Source organism: Emydura macquarii, unplaced genomic scaffold (genome assembly GCF_026122565.2).
Source record: "Emydura macquarii macquarii isolate MOO-44397 ecotype Brisbane River unplaced genomic scaffold, CSIRO-AGI_Emac_v2 contig_2676, whole genome shotgun sequence".
Lineage (NCBI taxonomy): Eukaryota > Metazoa > Chordata > Testudines > Chelidae > Emydura > Emydura macquarii.
Window position 1 is genome coordinate 36,214,955 of NW_027132813.1, and position 27,164 is coordinate 36,242,118.

The 27,164-nt window shown below is 41.7% G+C and overlaps 1 protein-coding gene across 5 annotated transcripts in view; it reads left to right on the forward strand.

Annotated features, from left to right (window-relative positions):
• The window catches only part of PAPOLG (poly(A) polymerase gamma), a 57,040-nt gene that overhangs the window by 4,911 nt on the left and 24,965 nt on the right, over window positions 1-27,164 (forward strand). For all 5 annotated transcript variants that reach the window (XM_067565195.1, XM_067565192.1, XM_067565196.1 and 2 more), the window contains exons 2-8: window positions 3,433-3,591; window positions 3,670-3,736; window positions 5,614-5,695; window positions 5,783-5,892; window positions 10,471-10,524; window positions 15,346-15,457; window positions 16,581-16,670. In XM_067565195.1, the coding sequence (XP_067421296.1) occupies window positions 3,440-3,591; window positions 3,670-3,736; window positions 5,614-5,695; window positions 5,783-5,892; window positions 10,471-10,524; window positions 15,346-15,457; window positions 16,581-16,670 (667 nt within the window). In that variant the 5' untranslated portion in view covers window positions 3,433-3,439. The remainder of the gene's footprint in view (window positions 1-3,432; window positions 3,592-3,669; window positions 3,737-5,613; window positions 5,696-5,782; window positions 5,893-10,470; window positions 10,525-15,345; window positions 15,458-16,580; window positions 16,671-27,164) is intronic.

Consider the following 27,164-nt stretch of genomic DNA (forward strand, 5'->3'; position numbering starts at 1 on the left):
CTTTATATATAAAAAAAAAAAAAAAAAATCCATGACCAAATCTTAACTCTAACCATGACTAAGAGTTGGCTGAGGAGATCTCTGGCCTGCTGATGCTGTCTTTTATTAAACCTTTGAATACCAGGGAAATTCCAAGGAGGATTAATGCAGTATCACTGTTCAAAAAGGGCAAGCTGAATGACCCAGGTAACCATAGGTCCGTTAGGCTGACATCAGTCCTGGGCAAAGTATGGGATTCAACTGAGAGAACTTAAAGGACAGGAATATAATAAATGCCAATCAACATGGCTTTATGGCAAATGTCTTGTTATACAAACCTGATTCTATTTGAGATTACAAGATGAAGGTAACGACATAGATTTAGTACACATGGATAATATCAAATCATTGCTGATAAAATCTGCAAATGACCCAAAGATTGGCAAGTGGTAAATGAGGACAAGGACAGTCAAAGTGATCTGTATCATTTGGTAAGTGGCACAATCAACAAAATGCATTTTAATACAGCCAAATGCAAAATTATACATTTAAGAACAAGGAATGGAGGCCATGCTTACCGAATGAGGGCCAGTATCCTGGAAGGTGGGGCACTCAAAAGGATTTAGGGGTCATGGTAGGCAAACAATTTAACATGAACTCCCAGTGCAATGCTGTGGCAAAAAAGACTAACTCCCCTATTTATATATCAAAGCATCAGATTAGCAAGTAGGACCAGGGAGGGGATTTTTTTACCTCTGTATATAGCACTGGTAAGACTGGTACTGGAATACTTGCAATATTTTAAATAGGATTGAGTAACTGGAGTGTAGAAAAGAGCCACGAAAATGATCTATGTAAGTCTCACTGCAAGGCAATCTGTTGAGTTAATAAAAAAGATTGAGGTGACTTGATTACAGTGTAGCAGTACCTGTGCAGGGAGAAAATACCAGATGCTAAAGGGCTCTATAACCTACTGGAGAAAGACCTAATAAAAACCAGCAGCTGGAAGCTAAAACTAGATAAACTCAAATTAGAAATAAATAAAATTTTTGTAAGGGATGATGATTAACAATTGACACAAAATGCCAAGGGAAGTGGTGGATTCTCCATCTTTTGATGTCTTCAAATCAAGACTGGATGTCTTTTGGAAAGTTATGCTGTAGCCATGCACAAATTATTGGGCTCAATACAGGGGTAGCTGAGTGAAATTTAACCTCCTGTGATATACAGTGTGATCTACAGGAGGGCAGACTGGATAATCTAATGGTGTCTTCTGGTCTTAAAATATGTTTTTTAATAGAATTTAACAAGTGTTAAAAGGAAACAAGTTTTTATGCCATAACTGAAATGAGCTATGCCAAAATGCTGCTGTAATTCACCATTCACTAACTATTGTTAGCAATTTCTGACTTACAGTACCATATCTAATTGCAGAGGGATGTAACTATCCAGTTATTGACTTTGAATGTGGACACTGACTTGTTGACACTCCTCATGCAAAGGCAAAGATGAAATTGGTCTGCCATAAATATTGACTTTGTACATACTTAGGATGCTGCATACACATTGGGAAATAACACTAATTACATTCTAGGACATATTAAATTAGAAGTAATCTTCACTGATTAGAAATATGATGCCTTCATAAAATCAAAATGATTTAACTTTTTTTATTTTCAATAATACTTTAATAGGAGGGTAATACTAAGGGAAACAAATTCACATAAATACTTCATAGACCAGACCTTAGGCACCTACAGATATACATTCCAAATAAACAAATGCTCTTATTGAGGGAGATTCCAAATCCCTAATTCTGTCACATAATGCTGCTGCATATGCTATTAACTTGACTTTATAGTTGATAAACCTTAACACAATCCACCAAAAATGGAGGGTGTTGTCCATATTGTGACTTGCTCACTTCTAAAAAGAGACGCACTCGGGAAGATAGGATTTTAGTCATTGTCTTCTATTTCCCTCTCCCAGAGGCTGCTTCCCTATCTTCCACTTCTGATGTTTGAGACTGTACATCATCAGCCCTATGCTCTTCCTTTGTTTCATGAAGTGGCTGAACTGGGTTTGCTTTCCTCCCCCATGGAAAGATATGGAGGAAGTGGTACTTGATAGCTGAGTGATAGAGAAGTATGCCCAGATGTGCCTTTAGGACTTGGGTGGTGTTTGTGGTGTAGATTCATGGTCATTTGGGGAAGGGGTTTCTAAGACATAAGCAATTCATTATGGAGGTGGCTGTAACTTTCATAGTGCTTTAAAATTGACATGCAAAGGAAAATAGGTTAAAAAATTGGTGTGGAGTTTGTGCTGCAAATTTGGAGTTGCTCGATGAAGGGGTTCCCAATATGCTACCCCAACTACTACTTTTTAATTTTCAAAATGCTCTAAAATCCACATGCAGCATAACATTCAAGACCATTTAATGATGCAACAGGGTAGGGATATACTTGTGGTGGAAATTTGGGATCATCTGGCCAAAGGGATAAAGAGCTGATTTTTTTTTTTTTTATATTTGCTTTAAAGCCCATCTGCAGAAGGAGATTATTTTTAAAATTGGTATGCTGAAACAGTGGCTGGGCTAGGATATCTTTGTGAGGGAAAAGGGAAGAACACTCATTAGAGGTGCAAAATGATGCAGAAAGTTTATGCAGAGCCCCTTTTTCCTACACTACCCATGAAGGGGAGCCCCAGACTTCCTACTCCCCCTCTCCCATTTACTGCTGATAGACATGCTCCTCACAGCCCAGTTCTTACCATCTTCCCTCCTCCCTGTGTCCCGTCCAACCCCATTTTGGAGCTGGTAGTGGAGTGGCAGTGGGGTCTTCCCAGGAAAACCCTTAATTCCTACCACCATTGATACTTCAGTCATGCCCCCAGACTACCACCACTTTCCTCAGAAGATGGGGAAAATGGCTTTTGAGGCTAATTTTTGCTTAACTTTAAATACTGGCTTACTCTAATACATCACTAAAAGTAAACCAGTATTGAGATGTTTGCTGCATATGTCTTCATCTTGCTGAGTTTGAAAATAACTAATTTGAAAAAGATGGGGAAACAGACCACTCTTATTTTTACTGGCTCAGTGACCAACTTCATCCACCCGAATCTATATGTAAATGGCTTGAATTAAAGTCTAAAGTATGGAAGCAGTAAATTTCTTTTCCTCCTAAATCTATATTGATTACTAAAATATAATGCTTTCATTATCATTGCAGTGCCATTAATTTGACCTCTAGCATTTGAATTAGTTCATGGATAATCAATACTTTCTCTTCAGTCAGGATTCAATCTGGCTTCCAGTTTGCACCTGCATGTCACTGAGTGAAAGAGGAGAAGTTTAGCTTTGACATTGTAGGCTGAAGTGTTGTAACCAATGACTACAGTAAGAGTACCATTTGTGGCATTGGTTATATTTAATATTACTATTTCCTTCAACAGAAATTCTATGCTGGAGAATCAGCCTCAAAAGCACTATGGAATAACATCTCCAATTAGCTTGACTCCTCCTAAAGAAATAGATTATATTTACACTCAGAAATTAATTGAAGCCATGAAACCATTTGGAGTATTTGAAGATGAAGATGAACTAAGTCACAGGTATAACTTTTAATATAATTGAAATGCATTTCTTGAATCTCTTTTTAAAACTGAGTCTAATGATGATTCTCATTACAGGCTGATTGTTCTTGGTAAATTGAATAAGTTGGTCAAAGAATGGATTTCAGAACTCAGTGAGAGTAAGGTAAACACTTTTTTTTTTTTTTTTTAATTCCAATTTAAGCAACTATTTTAAAAAAACAAACAAATTATTTCTACTATGCAACTTATTTTCTTGCCTTCATAGTTATAATTCTCAATCTTTTATTCTGCATTCTGTCCTCTGACATTTTGCAAAGGAATAATACATTTTCCATCTATATGTTGAATTACAGTTGCTACATACCTATTGCCCAAGTTAAGGTATGGAAGATTTTTAACTACCTAGATCCTTAAGCCTTTTTCTAGCAATTAAGTTAGTTTGTAAATTGGCCATAGCTAAATCTGTGTTTAGCAATACAAATGAGAATCCGATAACTTGATCTAATGAGTATACAGCCTAGCAAAATTCAGTTTTTTTTTCCCTAGCTTCCATGATTTTTTATCGGTATCTTAAAGATTTTTGTTTAACTTTTTTTTTTTTATTTTTACAGTTGGGGGGGGGGGGGTAGGGTTGGAGTTCAAGTTAGGGCACCTCTGACAGCAATGCTGCAGGGCGCTCCTTGTGCAACCAAAGGGCCAAAGACATCGGGACACAAGATGTGGGTATGGGTGCAGTCATCCTGGCCTGGAAGAACAGAGGTCCCCTGCTAGGACTGAAAGAAGGAGGAAAAGTTCTGGGAGTGGGGAAGACCACCCTGGAGCAAAACCGTTCCTGCATGTGGATGGCTCCCTCACTCCTGGCCAGTCAGTGAGTGAACAGGGCTGTGACAGCGGAGCTGTGTAGGGCTCCCTGTGTGGCCACCGTGCTGGTGATGCTGGATCCCTGCAGCCACAAGGTGTGGGGAAAGCTGGGGTCCTGGTGGGGCAGAGCAGAGATCCCCAAGGCCAGGGCTGTGAGGAGGAGTCCTCCCCAGCCACAGAGGAGGCCACTGGGCTGCTAAATGGCTTCTGCCCAGGGCTGGCGGCAGCTCCTCCTCCTCACAGTTCTGGTCAGGGGGCTCTGCTCAGCCAGGCCAGGACCACAGCTTTTCCCACATCTTCTGCCTGCAGAGATCCTCCTCCTTGCAGTCCTGACCAGGGAGTCTCTGCTCTTCCTCCTTCCCTCTTACCCATCTCATGTGCCCACGGGGATCGGGTGTCACCAGTCCTGAGGCAGTGCAGGGAGCCCTCTGCAGCTCTGCTGTCACAGACCCACTTGCTGTGGTAACAGCAAGGCTACAGAGGGCTCCCTGAATAGCTGAGGGCCAGTGGCACCTGAGTCTAGCAGGCACACCCACTGTTAGGATTGATAGTTTTTCATCAGTTTCAGTGTCAGCTGAAATCCATTAAAATGTAATCCTGCCGAACCTCACTATTGAGCGGAGAGTGACATTCTAGCCTTGACCAAAGATTTTAAACTATCTGTCTGGCAGTGAAATAACTACTTGTAGCTCATCAGTTATGATCCAGTTTATATCCTATACTGGCTGTATTTAACCTATTACATGGCTCTTCAGTCACAAATGGAAGTAGGTGCTATCTACACTGTAGATACTAGTTCTATAGTAATAAATGCTTCCATTGTATTCTTGTAAATCTGCCAGCAAATAATTACCACCATGGTTTCATATTGTTACTTCAGCTGGATAGAGAAAATGGTTAGGAAATAGGTAACAAAAGTTCTTACTCCAGTAACAACCTTTCCCTATTCATTAAGGGAGGCAATGTCTCCACAAATAGCAATTTTTATTTTTGTTTAGAAATTAGTGACCTTATTTTGAAATTATTTCACACATAGTAATTGCACTTTCTGTTGAAATCTTACTGCCAAAACAAGCCAACTTAAACAAGCTCCTTCATAGTGCTAATATAGCTTGTAGGGTTTTAGACCTGGGGAACCAAGGGCTGTATTTTAAGCTTGTATTTCTGCTCTATTTATAGAACCTCCCACCTTCAGCTGTAGCAAATGTTGGTGGCAAAATATTCACATTTGGTTCCTATAGGCTTGGAGTACACACCAAAGGTATGTCCTTTTTAGTAGTGTCTAGTCATACATTACGTTTCAAACTAACTGCTTGATTAACTGAAGATATATGGGATATTTTTGCAGGTGCTGACATAGATGCACTTTGTGTTGCTCCTAGACATGTGGAAAGATCAGATTTCTTTCAATCATTCTTTGAAAAGCTAAAGGTTCAAGATGGAATCAAGAATTTAAGAGTAAGTTTTCTACTTGTATTCAGACTTTTCCATGTTAAAGGGATACTGTCAACTGGAACTTTTAAATTGACCAATTAAAAAAAAAAATTACAGTTGCTGGCAGCACTTTTCAAATAGTATTGTACACAACTCTTTTTAAAACACTAAGAGCTTGTTCATACTGCCCCCACAATTCGGTGGCAGTTGACGGGAGTTACGCAAAGTAGTTTGCGTAACTCAGGTCGACTGCTTCTGTGTGCTGTTTGCGCTGAGCTGATGGGAACAGCGTTCCCGTCGGCTCAGCACTACGCTACTTGAAGGGGTGGACTTATTGAGTCGACTTCCGGATCGATTGACCGGGTCTTACTGACTGCTCAATCGATCCTGAAAGATCGATCTGGTGGTGGCGATTTTGCTGCTGTCAGTATAAACATAGCCTAAGGTTGCAAAGTCAAGCACTCTAGTTTAGGAAATACCAGAATCAAAGCTGCCTATGCAACTTTAATCAACTACTTTGTGTATATGCATTATGAAAGTGGTTAATTAGATGTTCACATAATATATTTTTCCACAGCTGCACAGGTCAGATGAAGCTCAAATAATGAGTAGCTGTTCAATATTTTCTCATATTCAATGTATGGCTCCATGCCTCTTATTGCATGCTATTCAAACCTTGTTCTGAAGATAGAATTAACTTCCTCACTGTGCTTATCACTATAGAAGAATGCTTCACAAACATCAATCATCACACTTCTGTGAGGTGAGGGAAGGAGTATTATCCCCATTTTACAGATGGTGATCTGAGGTAGAGATGCAGGTTAAAAGTTTCCACTAATTTTGGGTGCTCAATTTGAGACCCTCAGAAAGCATGCCCTAGGTGTTTAGCATTACACTGCACTTAACAGGAGCTATGGTTTGAACACGTTGATTTCACTTGCAGTTGAATGCTCAGCATTTCTGCAAAATCAGGCACTAGGGTCTAAAGTTGGACACCCAGACAATGAGAAACACAAATTTAGTGAAACTGCTGGTTTTAAGTGACTTGCCTAGATTACATAGGAATTCTGCAGCAGAGGCAGGGCTAGAATTGAGTTATCCAGAGCAGTATTCAGAGCTGTCCTTCCTCTTCCTACAATCCCTGCGTCATTCACTATATACCTTCCAATTTCTGCAACACATGAGGCAGGAGTCTTGGAGGCAGTAGTCTCCTTTAGTTCATATTCCTGATTAATCCTCTGAGCACCTCCATCTTGTGCACTGAATGAGGCAAGGGTCCTGTGGAAAAAAGAATTAAAACTGTATTAAAACAGAGGCACGCCTGAGGGCCAAATTCAGGTTGAACAGGCAACCTTAATTTTGGCATTTTCTAAATTTTGAATGCTTGATGTTAAAAGAGCACTAAGGTTGCAATGTACATGGTTTTCCTTGTTTTTTTCAGTTTGCCTTTTTTAAAAACAAAAAAACAAAAAACTCCCTGATGTTGCATTATACTGATGCCTATACCACGTGGGTCATCAGCAGGGCTGGAACCTTTAAACCTGCCACACCTGCCTCTTGAACTAACTGGGTAACTGAGTACTGTAACCACTATGGAATAAAACTAAGCATGTGAGAGAAGACTGGTGTCTTTCTCTTCCTCCCACTATCCCCTGCAACATATAATACAGTCTGAAACAATAGCTCAGATGTATGAACTGCTCCATTCATCTCAGTGACTGTTCTTCCCTTCCCCAAGCTTGTGATAGGCATGGAGGCTGCTGGTTCTCAGCTCACCCCAGTCTCAGCAGTGTAGTCTTGATGCATGCTCCCAGTATGCTTGTTCTCAGCTCACCACTCAGCAGGACATGGCTTCCTCGGATGACATTTTGGAGGGAGGGGGCAAGAGAAGGGGAGATCTGGTAAGTCCCCCCTCTCCCCACCCACTCAGATCTGATATGAGGGGCAGAGTGGGACATAGGCAGGAAGAGGGGTTTAGACACCCACAGAGGGGCAGGTGTTTCCAGATCCCAGCACATATATGGGAAAGGAGAATATGGGATTGACAAGCACCTTGCTCCTAATTCCTTCCTGTAGTCTTGTCACCCACTTCCATGTCATCCTTCACCTTGCCACTCTCCTTACACTTGCTCTTCATCCTGAACCCCTACCCCTTCTCCCTTGCCACCCGTCCCCATGTATCACCCTCTCCTCCCAGGAAGAATTTGTAATATTTTCTTTTAAAAACTAGTGCCTTTTGAATCTTCTGTTGCACTTGGATTACATATTCCCAAAATAAAAAAAATCCTTGGACAGAAGCAAATTTTAGAAACATGCCTACATTTTTTTCCTGATTAGTGTGTTTGTGTGTTGGTTGATAGCCAGATTAGAAGTTATTGTGCTGGGTGTTGCTCAGGTTCAGTGGTGGTAATATGTTCTTTTGAGCTGCTTGGGTCCTGTATGTAATGGCTGGCTAGCAAACCTTTAGAGCTCTTTCTGTGCATACACAGAGTAATCAGTTGGCACGTGAGCATTAGCTCTCTAGAGAGGCACATGCCTAAGCTCTCTGGGAAATATTGTTCAGTTTTGCTCCCCTAGAGGATTAGTGGGTGTCTTACACTGCTGGGGTAAATGTCGAGCAACTGAGACCACTTTGCACATTATCAGAACTATGGCTTGATTGCCAGGTCTGTGCAAAAGAGTTGACAGACTGTCAATCTTTAAGTTGGTGTGTTTTTTGTTTTTGTTTTGAGGGGAGATGGCAGGCTGTACCTTAGAAACCCTTTGGTCAAATGACCCTAAAATTGGGTCAGTAACATGGTCCAGTGTCCCCATGAGTTATTCCTAACTTCAGTACCTGACAAATTAATATAAAACAGAATGATCAGACACAAATAAACACTGTCGGGAGGCGGGGAAAACAACATAGCTTTTGCAAAGGGAAATCATGTCTTGCCAATCTATTAGAATTCTTTAGGAGTATCAACAATCATGTGGATGAGGGTGAACCAGTGGATAGTGTATCTGGACTTTCAGAAAGCCTTTGACAAAGTTCCTCACCAAAGGCTCTTAAGCAAATTACACTGTCATGGGATAAGAGGGAAGGTCCACCCATGGATCAGTAATTTAAAGATAAAAAACAAGAGTAGGAATAAATAGTCCATTTTCATAGTAGACAGGCAACTAGTAGGGTCCCCCAAAGATCTGTACTGGAACTTGTGAGGTGGCAAAATTTGTAGATGATACAAAATGATTCAAGCTAGTTGAGTCCAAAGCTGGCTGAAGAGTCACGAGAGGATCTCAGTGAACTGGGTGACAAAATGGCAGACAAAATTGAATGTTAAGTGCAAAGAAATGCACATTTTAAAAAAAAAAGAAAAACCAACTACATATCTATAATGGTGGTGTCTAAATTTGCTGTAGAAAGATCTTGGAGTCATTGTAGATAGCTCTCTGAAAACATCTGTTCAATGTGCAATGGCCATCTAAATAGTTAACAAAGGTAAGAACCATTAGGAAAGCAATGATACAACAGAAAATATCATAATGTCACTATATAAATCCATGGTATGCCTACACCTTGAATAATGTGTGCAGTTCTTGTCATTCCATCTCCAAAAAGATATATTTGAATTGGAAAAGAAACAAAGAAGGGCAACAACAAAAATGATTAAGGGGTATAGGATTGCTTCTATATGAGGAGAAATTAAAGACTGGGACTGTTCATCTTGGAAAAGAGATGACTGGGGAGGAGGAATTAGGAATCTATAAATCTTGAATGGTGTGGAAAAAGTGAATAAGGAAGTGTTTCCTCCTTCACATAACACATGAACTAGGGGTCACCTGATGACATTGAGGCAGCAGGTTTAAAACAAATAAAAGTGCTGCTTCTCACCGCATATAATTAACCTGTGGAACTCATTGCCATTGGATGTTGTGAAGGCCAAAAGTATAACTTCTTAAAAGAAGAACTAAATAAATTAATGGAGGATATCCGTGGCTATTACACAAGATTGTCAGAGATGCAACCCCATGCTCTGGGTATTCCTAAACTTCCAACTGCCAGAAGCTGGGACTGCATGACAAGGGATAGATCACTTGAAGTTGCCCAGGTCTGTTCCTTCTCTTTTGAGCATCTGGCACTGGCCACTGTCTGATGACAGGATACTGGGCTAGGTGAACCACTGACCTTGTATGGCCATTCTTAGGTTCTCACATACTTCAAATTTCAAGGCAATCCAAGTAACCAGGCAAATTTTAGAGCACCTAGAGGAGTCACACTTCAAACAAACCTTTTCTCAACTTAAACTATAGTTGAGTGTCAACTTCTGTCAGCTGCAATATTACTGATTACAGTAGACAAATGTAAACACTTTTTAAAAAGTGGACTCTCCACCTTCCTAAGAGAAAAAGGAAGACTTAACAAGGAAGGAAGACTTATTGTATTGCATATATGCAAAGCGGTCTAGCAAACTAATTTGTGTTTAGTATTTTTAGATACTAGTGAAATACTTTTTCTGGCCTTAAACCCAGGAGTAACAAAAGGCTGAGGATCAGGAGGTGAAACACAAGACTTGCTTTTAAAAATGTGAAACCTATTTTTTTTCCCTTCCTGCTTTACAGGCAATAGAAGATGCGTATGTACCAGTTGTCAAATTTGAATTTGACGGTATTGAGGTAAGAATTAGTTTAGTGTCTAGTTAAAATGCAGGTTATTGGTTTTTTGCTTTGGAATTTGAATGATCTAATACTGGTTCTGGTCTCACTGGCACAACAAACTATTTTGAAAAGTTATTCATTAGGACTCCAAAGTCTAAAGGCTCGTGTACATAGCCCTGCACTTGAGATTATGGGGGTGTCAACTGCCGCATGCACCAATGTGCTGCGTTGTAACTGCCCCATGTGGATGCTGCTGGCATGAACTAAAAGGCACTGAGCTTGTGTTAAGACTACGTTAATGTGAGCTAGGTGCCTTTTAGGTTACTCTAGCAGCATCCACATGGGGCAGTTACAATTCAGCACGTTGGTGCAAGCTGCATTTCAGACAAGCCTCTAAGGCAGGGTTTTTCAACCTTTTTTAAGTAGCAAGTTCCCCTTAACTTCTGAATGTTAATAAGTACCCCAACACTCAATTTTCCACTCTGAGAAATACAATCTTTCCCCCTTTACTGCTGGACGACTGTATTTTTCATAAAGCAGGAGAGTTCTGAGTTCTGCAGTGCTGTGTGGCTGTGGCAGATCTGAAAACCCCCTGCTGTTTCTCCCCTCCTTCCTCCTCCCCTTCCTCCATATAGAAGCAAAGGTCAATACCAGCCAATCACTATGGCCTGATAGCGGGATCACGTGCTGTTCTCCTCACACAGGTGGAAACTTGAGGTATGAGCAGGCATTAGCAGCCCACGAGAGTAGATAGTAGTGCTCCCCATGGCCATCCCTAGTGGGGTGCGGGCCTGGGGCAAATCACACTGTGTGAGCCCCTTCTTTACATTTTTATACTAGGAAAATCTGGGGCTGTCATAGTTGTTAATTTCACTGCTCAACTAGAGCAGATACAGGTGGCTGCAACCTGGCTTCCCCAGAAGTTGGCGACTGCCACTCACCTCCCTTCACTGGATTTTTTTGCCATGTACCCCCTGCCTGTGTCTCGCATACCCCCAGGGGTATGTGTACCACAGGTTGAGAAACTATGCTCTAAGGGATGTCTACATAGCAAAGAAAAATCCATGGGTGGCCTAAGCCATTCGGCTCGGGCTGGGGCTGCGAGACTGTTTGCTGTGTAAACTTCTGGGCTCACAGAGCACAGGGACCCTCTCATCCTGCAGGGTCCTAGAGCCCAGGCTTCAGCCTGATCCCAGAAGTCTACACAGCAATGAAGCGGCCCCTGAGCCCAAGCTGGTTAGCACAGACCAGCCATGGGTATCTAGTTGCTGTGTAGATGTACCCTAACAGCTTGTCTCCACAAACTTCAGTTTCTAGCAAGCTGGGGTGTGAATCCAGCCCACACTAGTTTGCTACAGTCTCATTGTTTTTGTGTGCACCCCACTGACATGCATTTAACAGTCCTGTTTCAGAGAGGACTAAATCAAAGCACATTAACAGACAGGTCAAGTATTTTTGCTGACCTGCATTAACAGTTAGCCCTAGTGTGGGCTAGATTCACGGTCCATCTTGCCATGAACTAAATGTTCATGTAGACAAGCCCTTACACTACTACAAAGTTAGTCAGACTCTAATGTGGGCCGTGCCTTTCCCCAGATTGCATTACACTAAACTTCCACTTAGTGGAAAAAATATTTGCAGGATGGAAATAAGAGTTTGGGGATACACTAATAGGAATCAGTGTATCCATCCCCTTTGTCCTAACCCCTGCCCCTGCAATGTATAACATAAATTGACTTGAGTAAATGTGGTGAGACTGTCAAGGAAGAATACATTGCACTAGTGAAGCAAAACAGACTTGCTACCTTTTGGAACAGGATCTTCCAGTTCATGTCCCTGAGGCTGCTTGCGACCTCTGAAAGAAACTTAATCAAATACACACTTTTTCTTATGAATTAAAAATGTTCCCTGAGCCACAGTTTCTTAAAACGAAGTGTTTGAATGAGCTCTCACTGCAGTGAGAGGGTGGCAGAGGAAGGCTGTTCTATGGAGTAGATCTGGTGTGAGCTAGGTGTGTGCTGAGCAGCTACTGTCCCTTCTCTGCTGTTGCTGCTTAACTTCCAGCTGGCTGGCTGTAGTCCAGCAGAGGGAGGTAAGTGGCTCATTTGCTTCAGTCTGCCAGAGCCCTAGAGCAGGATTTCATCTCTGGAAACTGTTCCTGGGTAGGGAAAGGGGAGTCTAAGTGCAAAAGCTGGTTCCCCTCCCCCACATGGTAACCCAAAGAACCCTGGAAAAGACAAAGCTGGGAACCAGCAAGTAGTTGTCTCTGATTCTCAGCCCCAGGCTACTTGAATCAGCTAGCAAATGTCCCCATCTTAGTCTGTCATCTTTATGGGACCAAGCACAAGCACCCTCCAGCCACTCTGGCACTCTGTCCTGGGGCCGTGCAGGGGAAGCCATGTGAGCTGGTTGAACAGATGAGCTGGGTAGAAATTCCAATAAGCAGGTAGTTGCAAAAATCAGTTAACCAAACGGGGGGGGGGGGAACTTCTTGGGACAAACATGAAAGTTGAAAGAGCAAAAGCTGAGGTGGTGATGGCAAACAAAGGATGTCTAAAAGTTCCTCAATTAAGTCCTGGTTCACAGAATCTGCCAGTTGTGGGGAATGGTGTCAGAAGTAAGTGTGTCTGAGGATCACAGTGCTGTTGATACTTGTTCTATGGCTAATACCTAAACGATACATCACCAGAAGGTCTTGGCATTGTATATTGGCTGAGATTTTTAATTCTTCACAGAAAGTAGCTTGTAGTTTACAGTCCCACTTAAACTGTCTGAATACTAAATATACATCAAGGAACATGGATTGCAAAATAAGGAAGTTTCAGACAGCTTAGGTAATGACTGGGGTTTCTTTGAGTCCTTCCTGTTTTGGGTGGCTATCTAAACAAGATACTGTATTTTGGGTCCTATTTCCTTAGGATTAAGTACTACTTTCGTGTTGTAAGTAAGCTAGATTGCTACTTATCTTCTCCCAAAATTAATTACCATTGCTTTTAATGTGGTCAAGTCGTCCTACTCAGAGCAGTACATCTGCTTTGATGGGCTGATACCACCTAGAAAAATGCTACTGTTGGTAGTGCAGTATATTGTTGCTGGCATGACTAAATCAAATGTAAAAATTCAGAGGCTAGGGCAACAGTTCCCAACCTGGGGTGTGGGACCCCCGGGGGGGGGGTGCCAAAGATTACAGGGCGTCCATGAGCTTCAGTAATATTGAGGTCCTTTAGCCCCCTGAGCTCCACGCCAGCAGTCTCAAGTTCTGTGCCATTCAGAGTGGAAGAGCATCATTTCCCCCCCCCCCCCACACACCCCCTTCCCCCCTCCCCCAAACTCCACACCAGTCAGAGTAGAGGAGCAGCCTCCTTGAGGGAGCAGCAGCCCCAAGCTCCACTCTGGCCAGAGCGGTGGAGCAGCCACTCCCCCTCCAGCCCCATGCTGGCAAGGCACCCAGCTGGAGAGAAGCAGCCCCATGCCAGTGGGGGCTTGGACCAGCCCCAGCCAACCCACCAGGGCCTGCCTCCATTACCCTCAGTCCATGAGGGACAGAGAGGCAGGGCCACATGAGGTGTGCAGTGGCAGCTGCACTAGGGAAGGCTTTAGCTTCTTACTCAGGTACAAGTAATTTAATTATTTATATTTAGTGGTGGTGGTGTTACATGGTTTTTATAGGGGTTGTGTGTTTATGGCTGGTGAGATGGTGGGGTGGAGCATGTGTTTTACCTAGTGTTAACTACTGGGGCTTTCACTCAAAAAGGGGGGGGGGGAGAGTAAGAAACAGTACTGAAAGGGGCATCTGGTATTTGTTCGTGTTTTGCTTTTAAAAAAAAAAAAAAAAAAATCATCTAGGATACTTCTTGACCGTGAATAAAGCACACATGACTACATAGCCATGGCAAAGGATATAAAGTTCAAGGCCCACATTCTTCAAATTTAGCTTTACATTGCACAAGTTAAGGGGAGGAGCATGGATACAAGTTGCTTTAAGCCACCCTTGCATTCCCCTGATTACAGTAGTGCTGGTCTACTGCATAACAGGGTCTAAAGACCTGTGAATCTTATGTTAGCTCTTTCTGCATGCAGCGATCAGCCCCACAAACACCCTGGCCATGCTCCATGTGCTGGGTCACAAGGAGGGGGTTGACATAGGGTTATTGCAGTTCTGCATCACTCAAGGATGCCCATATGTAGGGAGAATGTGCTGCTCTGGTGACACAAAGAAGCTTTAACAGACTGAAGAATTAATCTTCCCCACGTAATATGAACTGTAATACTGACTTTTATGTATTTAAAGACTATTCTCCGTGAAAGGAGAAGTTTTTGTAGAAAGTAAAGTATAAAATGTAGCATCTGCAATATTACAGGAATCATTAAAAATTACCCAACCTTTAGTCATGTATAGCAGAGATGGTCAAATTCTTTAAAGAAAGGGGTTGATGTTGTTGTGCACAAAAGTCCATTTTTGTTTTTCAATGAAATGTCAATTTGTTTAGAAAATCTCCACTTGAAAATTTTCAACTGTTTTGAAATTTAAATGATAGTGAAAATGCCTTCTTTCCCTCTTTAAGGGGCGAAAGAGTGGCCTTTCCTGTCGAAAGAGAATATCAGATTTGAAATAAAGCAAAAATGTTTAATTTTTCTCCACGAAACATACTACTTTACAGCTCTAGTATGTCTTGTTTTCTTGACCTATCTAATGCCCAGTCTAAATCCTTATAATCGAATGACTAACTCTCCAGATTTGCCAATTGTAGCGTTCACTGATGAGAATTTAAAACTTACTTCACCTTACACTTCTCTATAGATGCTAAGTATAATGCACTTTTACTTTTTCTCCCTAAGATTGATCTTGTCTTTGCAAGGCTGGCTATACAGACTATTTCTGATAACTTGGATCTTCGAAATGATTCACGTCTAAGAAACTTGGATATAAGATGTATACGAAGCTTAAATGGTAACATCAGTTTAAATCTTAAACCTGATAACCATTATTCATGTGAGATAAGAAAATATTTTGTAAAATATTAAATTGAATTAGAAATAACTAGACATGTATTTTGTTTGCAAATTACCTGTTCCAAGTTTGTACAAAAAAGACAAATATTAGTCCTATTGCATAGATTCATAATATTCTCCTGTATACTTTATTGGATGAGATCTGGGATGTCCAATTACCATAGTGATGGGTAGGCTAAAAAAATCTGAATAGATAAAGGTTCTGCCAGTTCTGGATATTAGCTGCTTTAATTAGGGCAAATGTCTGACCATACCTAACATTTTCCTGCTCCTTTGTTTACTGTGCTTATGCCAGTTGGTTGCCTCTTCCAGTACAGGGAAGCTGTATTCCAGTCCAGCTGTATGTAAATAGCTAGAGCACTTGACATGAGGTGATTACCTATAAAAGTAAACTATTGCTATGAATTACTTAAAACAAAGGAAGTCTTCTGATGCTTCAAGTTCAACCTCGCTACTCAGTAATCCTGAGTTCTAATTACATATGGCTGTTAAAACTAACCAACTTGGCTTCCAGATCCCCACATGATCTCGTGCAGAATGGCCTTTCACTTGTTAAAAATTGTTTGAAAGCTGCTGTCTAAACTATAAAAACCTGATATTCACAAGGTATGTGACTACATACTAGAGGCTACTAACATATCCTCTAACTGTATTTATAAAAATAATATATATACAAGCAATTGTTACACAATGCTTATTTTGTAGACCCTTTTGCTAAGGGCATGTCTAAACTACCACTTTTGTCAGTATAACTTGTCGCTCAGGGGTATGAAAAAAACACACCCCTGAGCAATATGTTACACTGACAGAAGCGCCAATGTGGACAGCACTATGATGGTAGGAGAGCTGCTACTGCAGCTCGTGGAGGTGGCTTTATTATGCCAAAGGGAGAGCTCTCTCCCATCGGCATAGAGTAGCTACATGAGCAATCTTACATCAGTGTAGCTGCATCACAACAGTTGTGCTGCTGTAAGCTCTGTAGTGTAGACATTGCATAAGACAAAAGAGTGGTAAACTAGTAAAAACTTGAGATGATTAAATTTGCAATTTAAATCTTTCAGGTTGCAGAGTTACTGATGAAATTCTGCATTTAGTGCCAAACAAGGAGAACTTCAGGCTAACTCTTAGAGCAATTAAACTGTGGGCAAAACGTGAGTAAAACACACAATCATTCTTGATCTCTACCCAGAAGCTTAATTGTTCTTGAAAAGTTCATGGAAAAGTCTAGATAACTAAGGCTGAAAGAGTAACCTGTCACCATGAAATATTCCTCAATTGGCTAAACTCAGGAATCTTTTTAAAATTCCACATTTGCTATGTAGGTGATCCTGAATAAGAACTACTATCTTTGTTTCAAAACTACATTTTATTCAGACATGTTAAAGTAGTAAACACTCATAAATGGTGTATTGCATAGATGCTAGGTAGATAGTCATATGCAGAAGATGAGGCTAATGTCTCTAAGGCTCAAAGTAGCTTAAAGCATGTTCATATATTTGTCATGAAAACTGCTGAATACGACCTTTTCACACAATAACCCTCTACTTTTCATGTGTCTATTTGCCCAATGAATTATATAAACTTAACTAACATTCTTCTTGAAGTATCTGCATATTTTTGCTCATGGGATGTGCCGACCAGTGCAGTTTGGACAGTAGAATCTTCTGGTAAGAGTGCTCATTTGAGCACTCCCGCATCCTTCCTACCCCTCACCCTAGTATTGGAGAACATTTTGAGGGTTTGGCACCAAATGCTGCCTGTTTCTTCCAGCTGCAGCAGACTGATGTAGACCTCTCTGGATCTCTTGGATCCATGGTTTAAGTGCCTTGGTGGGTGGGACCTTTTAAAAAGATTAATCCATTAATAGTGTAAGATTAGGTTTTACAATAGTTCAGATATTCAGCAGGACTTGGTATTGGTATCTATGGCAGATCTGAAGTTGAAGCATAGCTTTAAAAGATGTCATGCCCTGCAGTCAGACACTCATACCCGATGTCTTAAACGCCTTGGGAAAGACATTCCCCTTTCCCTGCGCTATTTATAATAGTTCATTCTCCAGGCTGGAAGGAGAGACTAAATAGACTTCAAGCCCTCTTATTGCAGGAGGCTTTGACCGCCAAACCTCTGGGATTGTAGGTGTTGAAGAGATCCGAAGGAACAGACAGGTGGCCTCACTAGGCTCAAAGTACTTCTGGATCCAAGAAAACTACTGTGGTAAAGATATCTGTCTCAGCACCAAGCTCCATTTCCAAGTCAACTGAGCCATTGGCAGCTAAGACCTCAAATCTGGTTCCAAAGCACTTGAGGCCCTCTGACATTCGGGGGTATAATCCAGCCCAATGGGGGACTCATCCCTACCCTGCAAACTTGGGTGCTTCACAATGCTTTGCTGCTATAGCTCCCACCTGGGCCACTCAGACTTCCAGCCTGCAGGTAAGACCCAAGTATCTGTGTGTAGCTGCAGCTTGCCAGCCACACATCAGTCACACTCTGGCTACCACTTTCAGGGTGATCCCAACACACTCCCAGTCCCAAATTTTCCCTGAAAACATGTGTTCTGCACTTCCAGCCCTCTCCTGAACAGTCCAGATACATTAGGTCCATTGCCCCACTAAGGTGATCAATATGCAACAGTTGGCTATCCTAAAGGGAGTCACCTGCACAGTTTACAACACTGGATTAGTTTTGATTTAAATAATAAAATAAGCTTATTTAACTACAAGGAGATATATTTGTACTCACTTAAAACCTAAGGCATAAAAGTCAGAAATGATTACCAGATAAATAAAAATGAAAATGCTTCCTAGTATTAAAACTTGATGACTTGGTTCAAGGTGAAGTCCCTTACCATATGTTCCCAGTAATGTTGCTGATTGAATTCTCAGGCCAGGACCTGCTCCCAAAGTCCAAAAGCTTTTTTTTTTTTTTTTTTTTCCCTCTCTTTGTGCTAAGAGGAGGAGGGGGGGGGGAAGAGGGGAAAAAAACAACTTGGGGTGTGTTTGCCTCTCACTTTTATAGTTGTCACCCTTTGAAATGCATTTCCTGAGGGTTGCCCCTAGATAAAGGTCCATCTCATTGTGAGGATAGAGACAAGGAGTGTGGTGAAAGAGGTTCCATGCTATTTGCTAAAATTCAGATTGATCTGTTCTTACCCCCATTCCTTGCCACAGAATGGCCACTTGACAAATGATTGTCACTCAACTTTGACATCTGGCTAGAGGTATCAGCTTGTCATTTATCTTTAAGGAACTGGTTTACCCAGACTTGGCTGGCAAACACATTTCAGACCTAATTTTGGCTTATGTTCATAACTTTACACATAATGTTGCTACATACATGTCACCATGATGTTCAGCAGCAAGCTGTTGTTTTTCAAGTTATACCTCAAGGCATATTTTGTACGATTATCACAATGGTGTGTAGGGTGTGAAGACAAGGATGCTTTCATTCTCATCCTCCTCTGGGGTGGCTCCAGATAAGGGACCCAAGCAGCCAATAACATTCCAGGATAAAGTACTTCAATTCCAAGGAAAGGAAGGCTAAATTAAAATATCTCTTGGTGCCAGGAAAGCCTTTTCACTCTGGTGACTCATCAAAAAATTCTCACCTTTTTCCTGTCTACAAATTCCAATGTCAGTCATTTCACCAATTTTATTTGATCTGCATTCTGAAGAATTACTGGATAAGTTATTTCAGAGCGAGACTTTTTTTCTTCTTCACAACACTGTTTCTCTAACTCAGTTTGAGACTTGGACATCCTGTTCTTCAGTTTGAGATCATGCCCGATTGAGGTAAGTAGTCAGATTGGCATATGCTGCCTTGGGCATCCTGGCTGATTCTTAGTTTCTCTGACCATTCTCAGAAACTAGGATCCTCCGTTCCAGATCAGGGGAAATCTAGCTCTACAGACCTGAAACAATTGGATCTGCAAAATTTGGAACAAACAGTTGGAACACATTTCCCTATGTCAGTGCCCAGTACACTTTCTGGGGGGGAAAAAGGATCCATCTCCTCAAGTGGACTTTCAGCAACAAGAACAAGAGTTGGAAAGTAATTGTCCTGATGAGAATGTGCATGTTGCTTTTGCATCATTCCCTTCTGAAGACTCTATCCAATTTCATGAATCGGTGGATGGGAAGGTGCCAATTTTGAAGTTCTTCCAATGGTTATAGACATGTACTCCACTCAGTTGTGCACACCCAGTGCACCAAAGCCAGAGAACTTTGCTTAGTAGTACACATCAGGGTACCCTGTAGCCCCTCCCCATGTTTAAAGGCAGCAACACCCCAACCCCATTCAGTTCCTTCTCATCACTTGCAGCTTGAGTCAGTGTTTTCTGTAGGGTATCTTACCTCACGCTTCGCTGTTCGTGCTTTGCTGTGAGCTTGTGTATATAGGTTTAGTAGTACCCTTAATATTTAATTGGTAGTAATTAGGTTTTAGTCTGGTGTGATGCCCTCACCAGGTTTTAAACACTGCCTGTCATGTGGGGTGGCTATACCTAGTAGTGACCCACCACACACTCAATGTTTCCTTTAAACATGCCCTTCTCCAAGGCACAGTAAAGTGCTTCATCTGTAAGCTATTCAAAAAGAGAATGCAGGTGGTTAGAGATTTGCGCTTGAAGCAACACCTTATGAAGCAGCTCATGAGTCTTGCTTTGGTGCTGGAGACCTACCAAGTGTTAAAAGCCAGTGCAGGCTGTTGATCCACAGCCAGATTCTGACTTCTATCTTAGTTGGAAAAGAGATTCTTCTCTGAGGAAAAGGATTCACAAAATAGACCGCAAAATAGAGCCACTGCAAAGTTAGATTACGCCTCTTTTTCAAAGAGGAGTGCAGACCAGGACAGAGATTCCTCTGGTACACAGGATAGAGATGGGCCATCTACCTCCTCTCCACTACTGAGACAAGAACAATTGGACACCATACTGTCAACTCTGGTACCAACCGAGGGGTGTGTGTGTTGGATCCCGTGCCGATGACATCGGAGTTGACAGATTGTTTCTGCTCTGCTGACACATCCAGCAGAATCAGACTTACTCTGCCTTTCTGTTCCAGACTCTCTATTAATTCAGTAGTACACCACTGTGGTGGCCTCTTGTGTTATCAGTACCTCCTAGATTGATTGCAGAATATTCACTATTGTCAGCACTCTTTTGCGCTGCATAAAAATCAGGGTGCAGAGCTGAGTTTGGCTCCTTTATCAGTATTAAGGGGCTCATCAGTGCAGATGCAGTCTTCAGTAATGACTGGTTCAGAGCAGACCACATCTGCAGGACTGGTACTGGGCTTGACTTAATTATTGACATGCATTCTAGTGTTGTGTGAATGCAATGCCCCTACCACTACTTAAGGCACCAGCTACCTTACCATTGTCCACACTGATGCAACCTACATGTTGGGCTTCAGATGAGGCTCCATGTTTGCTTGCTCTGCCTGGAGTGGCTCCTCCATTGCCACCGGACTACTCGGAAGGCTTTTCAAGATAAACTGTGGGGACATTCTCTGCCTCTCTGCCTTCAAAGTACCCCATTCTCAAAAGTCTTTGAGACCTTCTGGGGATCACTAGCAGTAGAGATTGACACCATTCCCATAGTAGGGATAAGGGTTCTTGGTCCAGTTCTTATTGGCGATCAATCCTTTATCCTTATCCTCAGTGGTCTCCTTTGGATGTTCCCCGATCTTCAAGGTCCCAATCCTCAGGTCAGTCCACAGCAAGATCATTGATCTTTGTTAGTCTCCCCTCTGAGCTAGTTCAGCCTGAATATTATTACAGGGGTAGGTGTTGCAACAGACAATTCCATTGGTTCCACTTATATATTTTTTTCTCCTTGCCAGATGATTCTACAGAGCCAGATTCCTCTTGTCCTGTGCCTGAGGATTTTAAGTCATATCAAGAACTCTTGAAGCAAATGGCTACAAGCTTGAGTATTCAGATAGTTTGTTCAGGAGAGCACTAATAAGTTGGTAGATTTTCTCCAGTTGCTGGCTCCAGGGAGGGCAGCTCTTCCTATAAATGAAGCACTTTTTCAGAGCCTGCAAAAACTTACCCTATCTTCCTTATCACCCACAGAGAAGCATACTGTAAAGTGGTATTGTGCCCTTATGCTGGGTTTTGAGTGCTTCTAGTCTCATCCAACCTCTAACTCACTTGTCGTAACAGCAGCAAGTGAAAGGTTGTGACAGGGAAAATGTCAGCACCTAAAGACCTGAGTCTAAAAGGTTAGATTTAATGGGAAGAAAAACTTCCTCAACCTCCTCTTTACAAATTCACATTGTTAATCAGTAGGTAAAGGTAGCCTCTTAATTTTATGAAATCTTATTTGGATATGTCCAAACGTATAGCTAAGTTGCTAGAATCCTCCAGGGAAAAGTTTTAAGGTGTTTGTTGTGGAAGGCTGTCTGTTGGCAAAGACATCATTGCAATCTGCATAGGTCATTGAGGATACTTCTTCCAGGATTATGGCCTCAGCTGTAACAATTAAAAGCGCCTCAGGGTTACGGAATTCAAGCATAGCTCCTGAGGTCCAACAAAGCAGAGGATTTACCTTTTGATTGGCTTTGATTTTCAGAAAAAATCTGATATACTGCATTCTTTTAATGACGGTCATGCTACTTTGTTCATAGGGGGTTTATACCCCAGTGATAAGGCATCATGGAAGGTGGCGACAGCAGCAGCAATACCACTTAGAGTTACTTCTGGTAGTCAACTTAGCTGCTAGGCAGCAAGACTTCTCTAGGAAGGGACATAACTCCCAGAAGAGGAGGTCTCCTGGTCCCAATGGTCACCAGCCAGCCCCTCCCCTACCTACTCTAGTGACAATTCTCCCCAAGTTGGATCAAAATGACTAGTTTGCTGATCTTCAGAAAACTTACTTCCATTTGGCAATTTTCCCAACCCACAGGAAATTTGAGATTTGTAGCAGTAGGTCAACATCATACACAGTGCTCCCTTTTTTGGCCTATTCTCATCTCCATGTGTATTTACTAAATGCATGTGTGTAGTAGCAGCATATCTCAGAAAAAGAGGCATTAATGTTTTTCCTTACCTGGACAATTGGTTAATGAAGAGAGGCCACAGACCCAGTCCTTTAGTATGAAATGGACACGACAGTCTTTTATCTGGGTCTGATTTCAACAAAAATAAGTCAGAATTTTTTCCATTGGTACTAATAAAGTTCATTGGAGTTCTGCTACTCTCTGAGTTAGAGGGCTTTTCTACTGAATGAGAGATTTCAAGCAGTTCCTTGCCTATGTTTGTACCTCTGCTCTCACCCTTCAACTATGGTCTGTGCATGCTTGAAGTTGCTTGGTTGAACATGCAAGATTATCATCCTCTTCAAGGCTGGTTGAAGTTAGCTTATCTCCTGAATTGTTAATCACTGGACAGACAGTCTACTACCAGTCATCCTGGAGTCCACAGAGCGGTGGACAGCTCTAATCAATGAATGCAAAGGTGTTCCCTTTGCCTGTCCTCCATCAACCAGGACCATAGATAAATGCTTCTCCAGTAGGTTCGGGAGCACATCTAGGGACAATGAAAGTTCAAAGTTTTGGCCAGAACTGGAAGGGTCTCTTCATAGCAACGGCTTGGAGCTCTGAGCCATTTATAACACTTGCTGGGCCTTTTGAGCTCAGATCAAGGGCACAGTGGTTCATATACTCATTGACAGTATCATCACAATAGGTTATGAAACCAACAGAGAAGCTCGCTTCAACCAGCTCTGCTGTGGAGCAGTAAAATTTTTGGCACTTTTGCATCAAGGAAGATGACATTCCCACAGCTGCATGCTTACTGGTTGCTCAGAATCAGCCGCTGATCACCTCACCAGGAATTTCTCCAAGAATCACAAGCAGTCCCTCATCAGTGTTCTGAGATCCACCTTCAAAGCAAGGGGTATTCCAATGATTGACCTGTTCAGAACAAAAGACAGCTAACACTGCAGTCAGTTTTGCTCTCAAGCAGATCTCTCCAGGCTCTTTAACTGATGCCTTCCATCTGAACTGGAGATCAGCACTGATGTATGCCATCCCACTCATTCCTCAAGTTATTCTCAAACTGATACTCGTTGCACCACCATGGCCAAGGCAGTGTTGGTTCTCTGACCTTTTCAATCTAGCTGTTGACCTTCCAGATATCTTCCCCTCTATCCCAACCAACTGAATCAACACTATAGTTGAATTTTGTATTCAACATTAAACAGTCTGCACCTCAATGTGGATGCTGCATAGGTAGATGAAGAGGAAGTTCAGTGTTCAGAAGTAGCCAGTGAATTTTACTTAATAGAAAATGTGCCACTAGGGTTATTGACTTGGTCAAGTGGAAACATTTTTTGGTTTGGTCACTTGCTGAAGGAATTCAGGTGAGTTTAGCCCATGTTCAGGACATTTTGGATTCCCTGTTTACACTGTCAGTTTTCAAGTCTATCTCTCAGCGTTCTGAGCGTCCACTTAGCAGCAATCTCTGCATTTCATCATCTGATTCAATGGAAATTAATTTTTGGTAACTCCATGATAGTCCAACTTCTAAAAGGTGCTGTCCATCTCTTTCTACCTCTGAAGAAAGCTTCCATTGTAGGACCCTAACACTGTACTGACTATCCTCCTGGAACCTCTGCTTGAGCCCATAGCAACTTGTTCTTTATCCCACCTTCGTCAAAAGACCACTTTTCTTATTGCCATAACATCTGCAAGGAGAGTAAGAAAACTGCAGGCCCTAATGGATGGACCTCCATATGTGCAGTATTTCAAAGATAGTGACCCTAAAGCCATATTCAAAAAACATTTTTTCTGAAGTAGTTTAAGAGTTTGTTAAACAGAACAATTTAATTACTGGTATTCTTTCCTAAGCTAAGCTCAAATGCAGACTGACAGCAGTTTCATACGTTGAATGTGAGACAGAATGCCCAAGCACTATGTGGGGAAGCCTAGACCATCTCATTAATCGCCTTGATTCTTTGTTTCCTATGCAGTTTCTTCAGACAATTCCCAGGTGGATAACTTCCTGCATTACCATGGCATATGGAGTAACTCAGGCTACACCTCCACAGAGACTGGTGGCTCATATGATGAGGGCTTGCATAGCTTCAATCACATTCCTCAGTGATGTTTTTGATATAGGACATTTGAAAGGCCACTACATGGTCTTCACTGCATACTTTTACCAAATACTATGCTCTTAGAACTGCATCAGGATCAGATGAAACTTTGGGAAGGCAGTTCTGTCATTGTCCTTTAAGTAGACTCTGAGCCCCAAGTTCTTCTGTTACTGCTTGTGAGTCAACTAAGTGGAATACAAATCTGCAACCACTCAAAAAAACAAAAACAAAAACTTACCTCTGTGTACTGTAACTCAGATGTGGGTGCAGATGTCTAGTCCGTGACCCACTCTCTGTTGGATGTTCAGTGCAAAGGAACTGAGTGAGGTCAGGGTAGCGCTGCACTTAAATAGTGGTGGAGGACTATGAGGGGCCAGAGGGCATGGAGCACTGCCCTGACAGGTACTGCTAAGCAAAGTTCTCCAGTTTCAGTGTGCGGGGCGCACACACCTGAAGGGAATACATGTCTGCACTCATCTTGAAGAATGGTTACGTTATAAGTCGGTAACCGTTTATAAAGCCCCTGAAGGTAAAAGAGGCCTCCCACCCAGTTTTTGACATTTTAGGTACTACTTCAAGAAATCAAGTACTTTACCAATACTAGATGGACTTTAGGAACCAGATAAATCAATATGGTCCAACCCATCTTCCTATCCGCCAGTTTGAGAGAGCTGACCAGTTGTATCAGATTCCTTATGAAAGAGTCTCCTGTTTTCCTGTACATCTTCCTCTTAACTCATTTGTTGTAGCAACTATGGTCAAATGATCCAAAACTGGTCATTGACTCCTTGTCAAAGAGAAGTGGAAAAAGTCAATTCTCTAGGAAGACAATTGAATATGTGGCCAATTACTAAGCAGTCATGTCAATGTAACAATTCCACTTTTGGGAAACTCTATTTCTCTTTTTCACTAAAAATCTTCCAGAGATCAACAAAAATAGCTAATGCTCTCACAAAAAGTCAGAACATAAAGCATCTTTTGAGGTATCAGACCTTGCGTCCAGACCAGTTCCTCCATTTACTGGTCTCTGTAGACATGTGGCTAAGTTCTTCCTCTCTGTCTCTGCAGACAGTCTAAAATAGAGGAACTTTCTTTCACAGGTGACTATGTAGTGTCAAAACTTAACTGGACTAGACAAAAGAGACTTTTTTTTTTTTTTTTTTTTGTGCAAGATCATTGGGACTGTTCCAATCCTTTAGATGGACACCTGGTCCCATGTTTAGATATCTTAAGCAATACTACCCTCCATCCTACTATACTCAAATATCAGTATCAGCATCATCTTCCTCTGTCTCAGGGTTTTTTCAACTCTTATCTGTCATTAAGAAATCCAGTTCCTACATGGTATCTAAATTTGGTATTAATGCATTTTATGTTTGTTTTGATCTCTCTCATTGCTGTTTCATCTCTCCATAAAAACCTTTATAATAGCAATCTCTTATGCTAAAAGAATTAGCTAATTGTAGGCCTTGATCGCTGACCCTCCTCTTAGTCTTTTGTAAAGACAAGGGGGCATTTAGGCCTCGCTCCAGATTTCTTCCTGAATTGATTGGTTAATATAAAAATCAATTAATTTGTCTTCTCCTCTCCCCCCCTGCAGCCTCATGCTGATATGAATCTAGATTGCATTATTTAGATGCAGAAAGCTCCTTTATTTTACTATTTAGACAGGACTGAAGAGTTTAGGGTTTTCCCCCAAATTATTCACTTATTATGCTGAAAATTGCAAAGGCCAAGCTATTTCTGTGCCAACACTGCTAAATTAGTTAGACAGAATATAAAATTACAAGGAAACTTCTCTCTCCTCCACTGTGTCTCAGAACACACACTACAGAGGTAGAAACTGCTGTAGTAGAGAATGTTAATTATAAGAGATGTAAAGCTACCACTTTGGGATTCAATTCACTTTTTCATTAAACTTTATGCTTTTAGATTTATCTGCTGGATCTGATGCCCAGTTTGGCAGGGCAGTGCTTCAGTCTCTCTTTAATTAAGACCCTTTGTCCCTCCATCCTTTTGTCTAAATATTGCTTGGCAAACTATCCCAGGAGTGGGAATATTCAGAGGAAATTCAAAGAAGGAATGAAAGTAACTGAAGTTCTTCCAGAGGGACTCTGCATATTCATGCTCCACACCCACCTTCCCCTCATCTGTAGAGTCCTAACTAGGTAATACTATTATTATACTCTGCACTAGCTGTGGAAGGAACTGAGCAGGTGCTCAGCACCAGGCCCCCCTTTTATAGCCACACCCTTCAAATGTGCTCGAACACTGAGGGGACTAGTGGGAGGGACATGTGAGCACTCGCAGGTCCTACCACCAGAGAATTCCACCAGATGGTGCATCCCGAAAGTGAATATGCAGAGTCCATCTCAAAGAACTTGAGTTATGAGTAACCTTTGTGTATAACACACACACACATTGCACAAGTGTCTCCAAGATAAATGGCAACTTGGGGAGCAGTAAACTGGCTGTTTAATAGATGACTCTACTGACCTGAACAGACTTAATCTTGTGTAACTTCTAAAAGAAGCCAGCTGAGTCT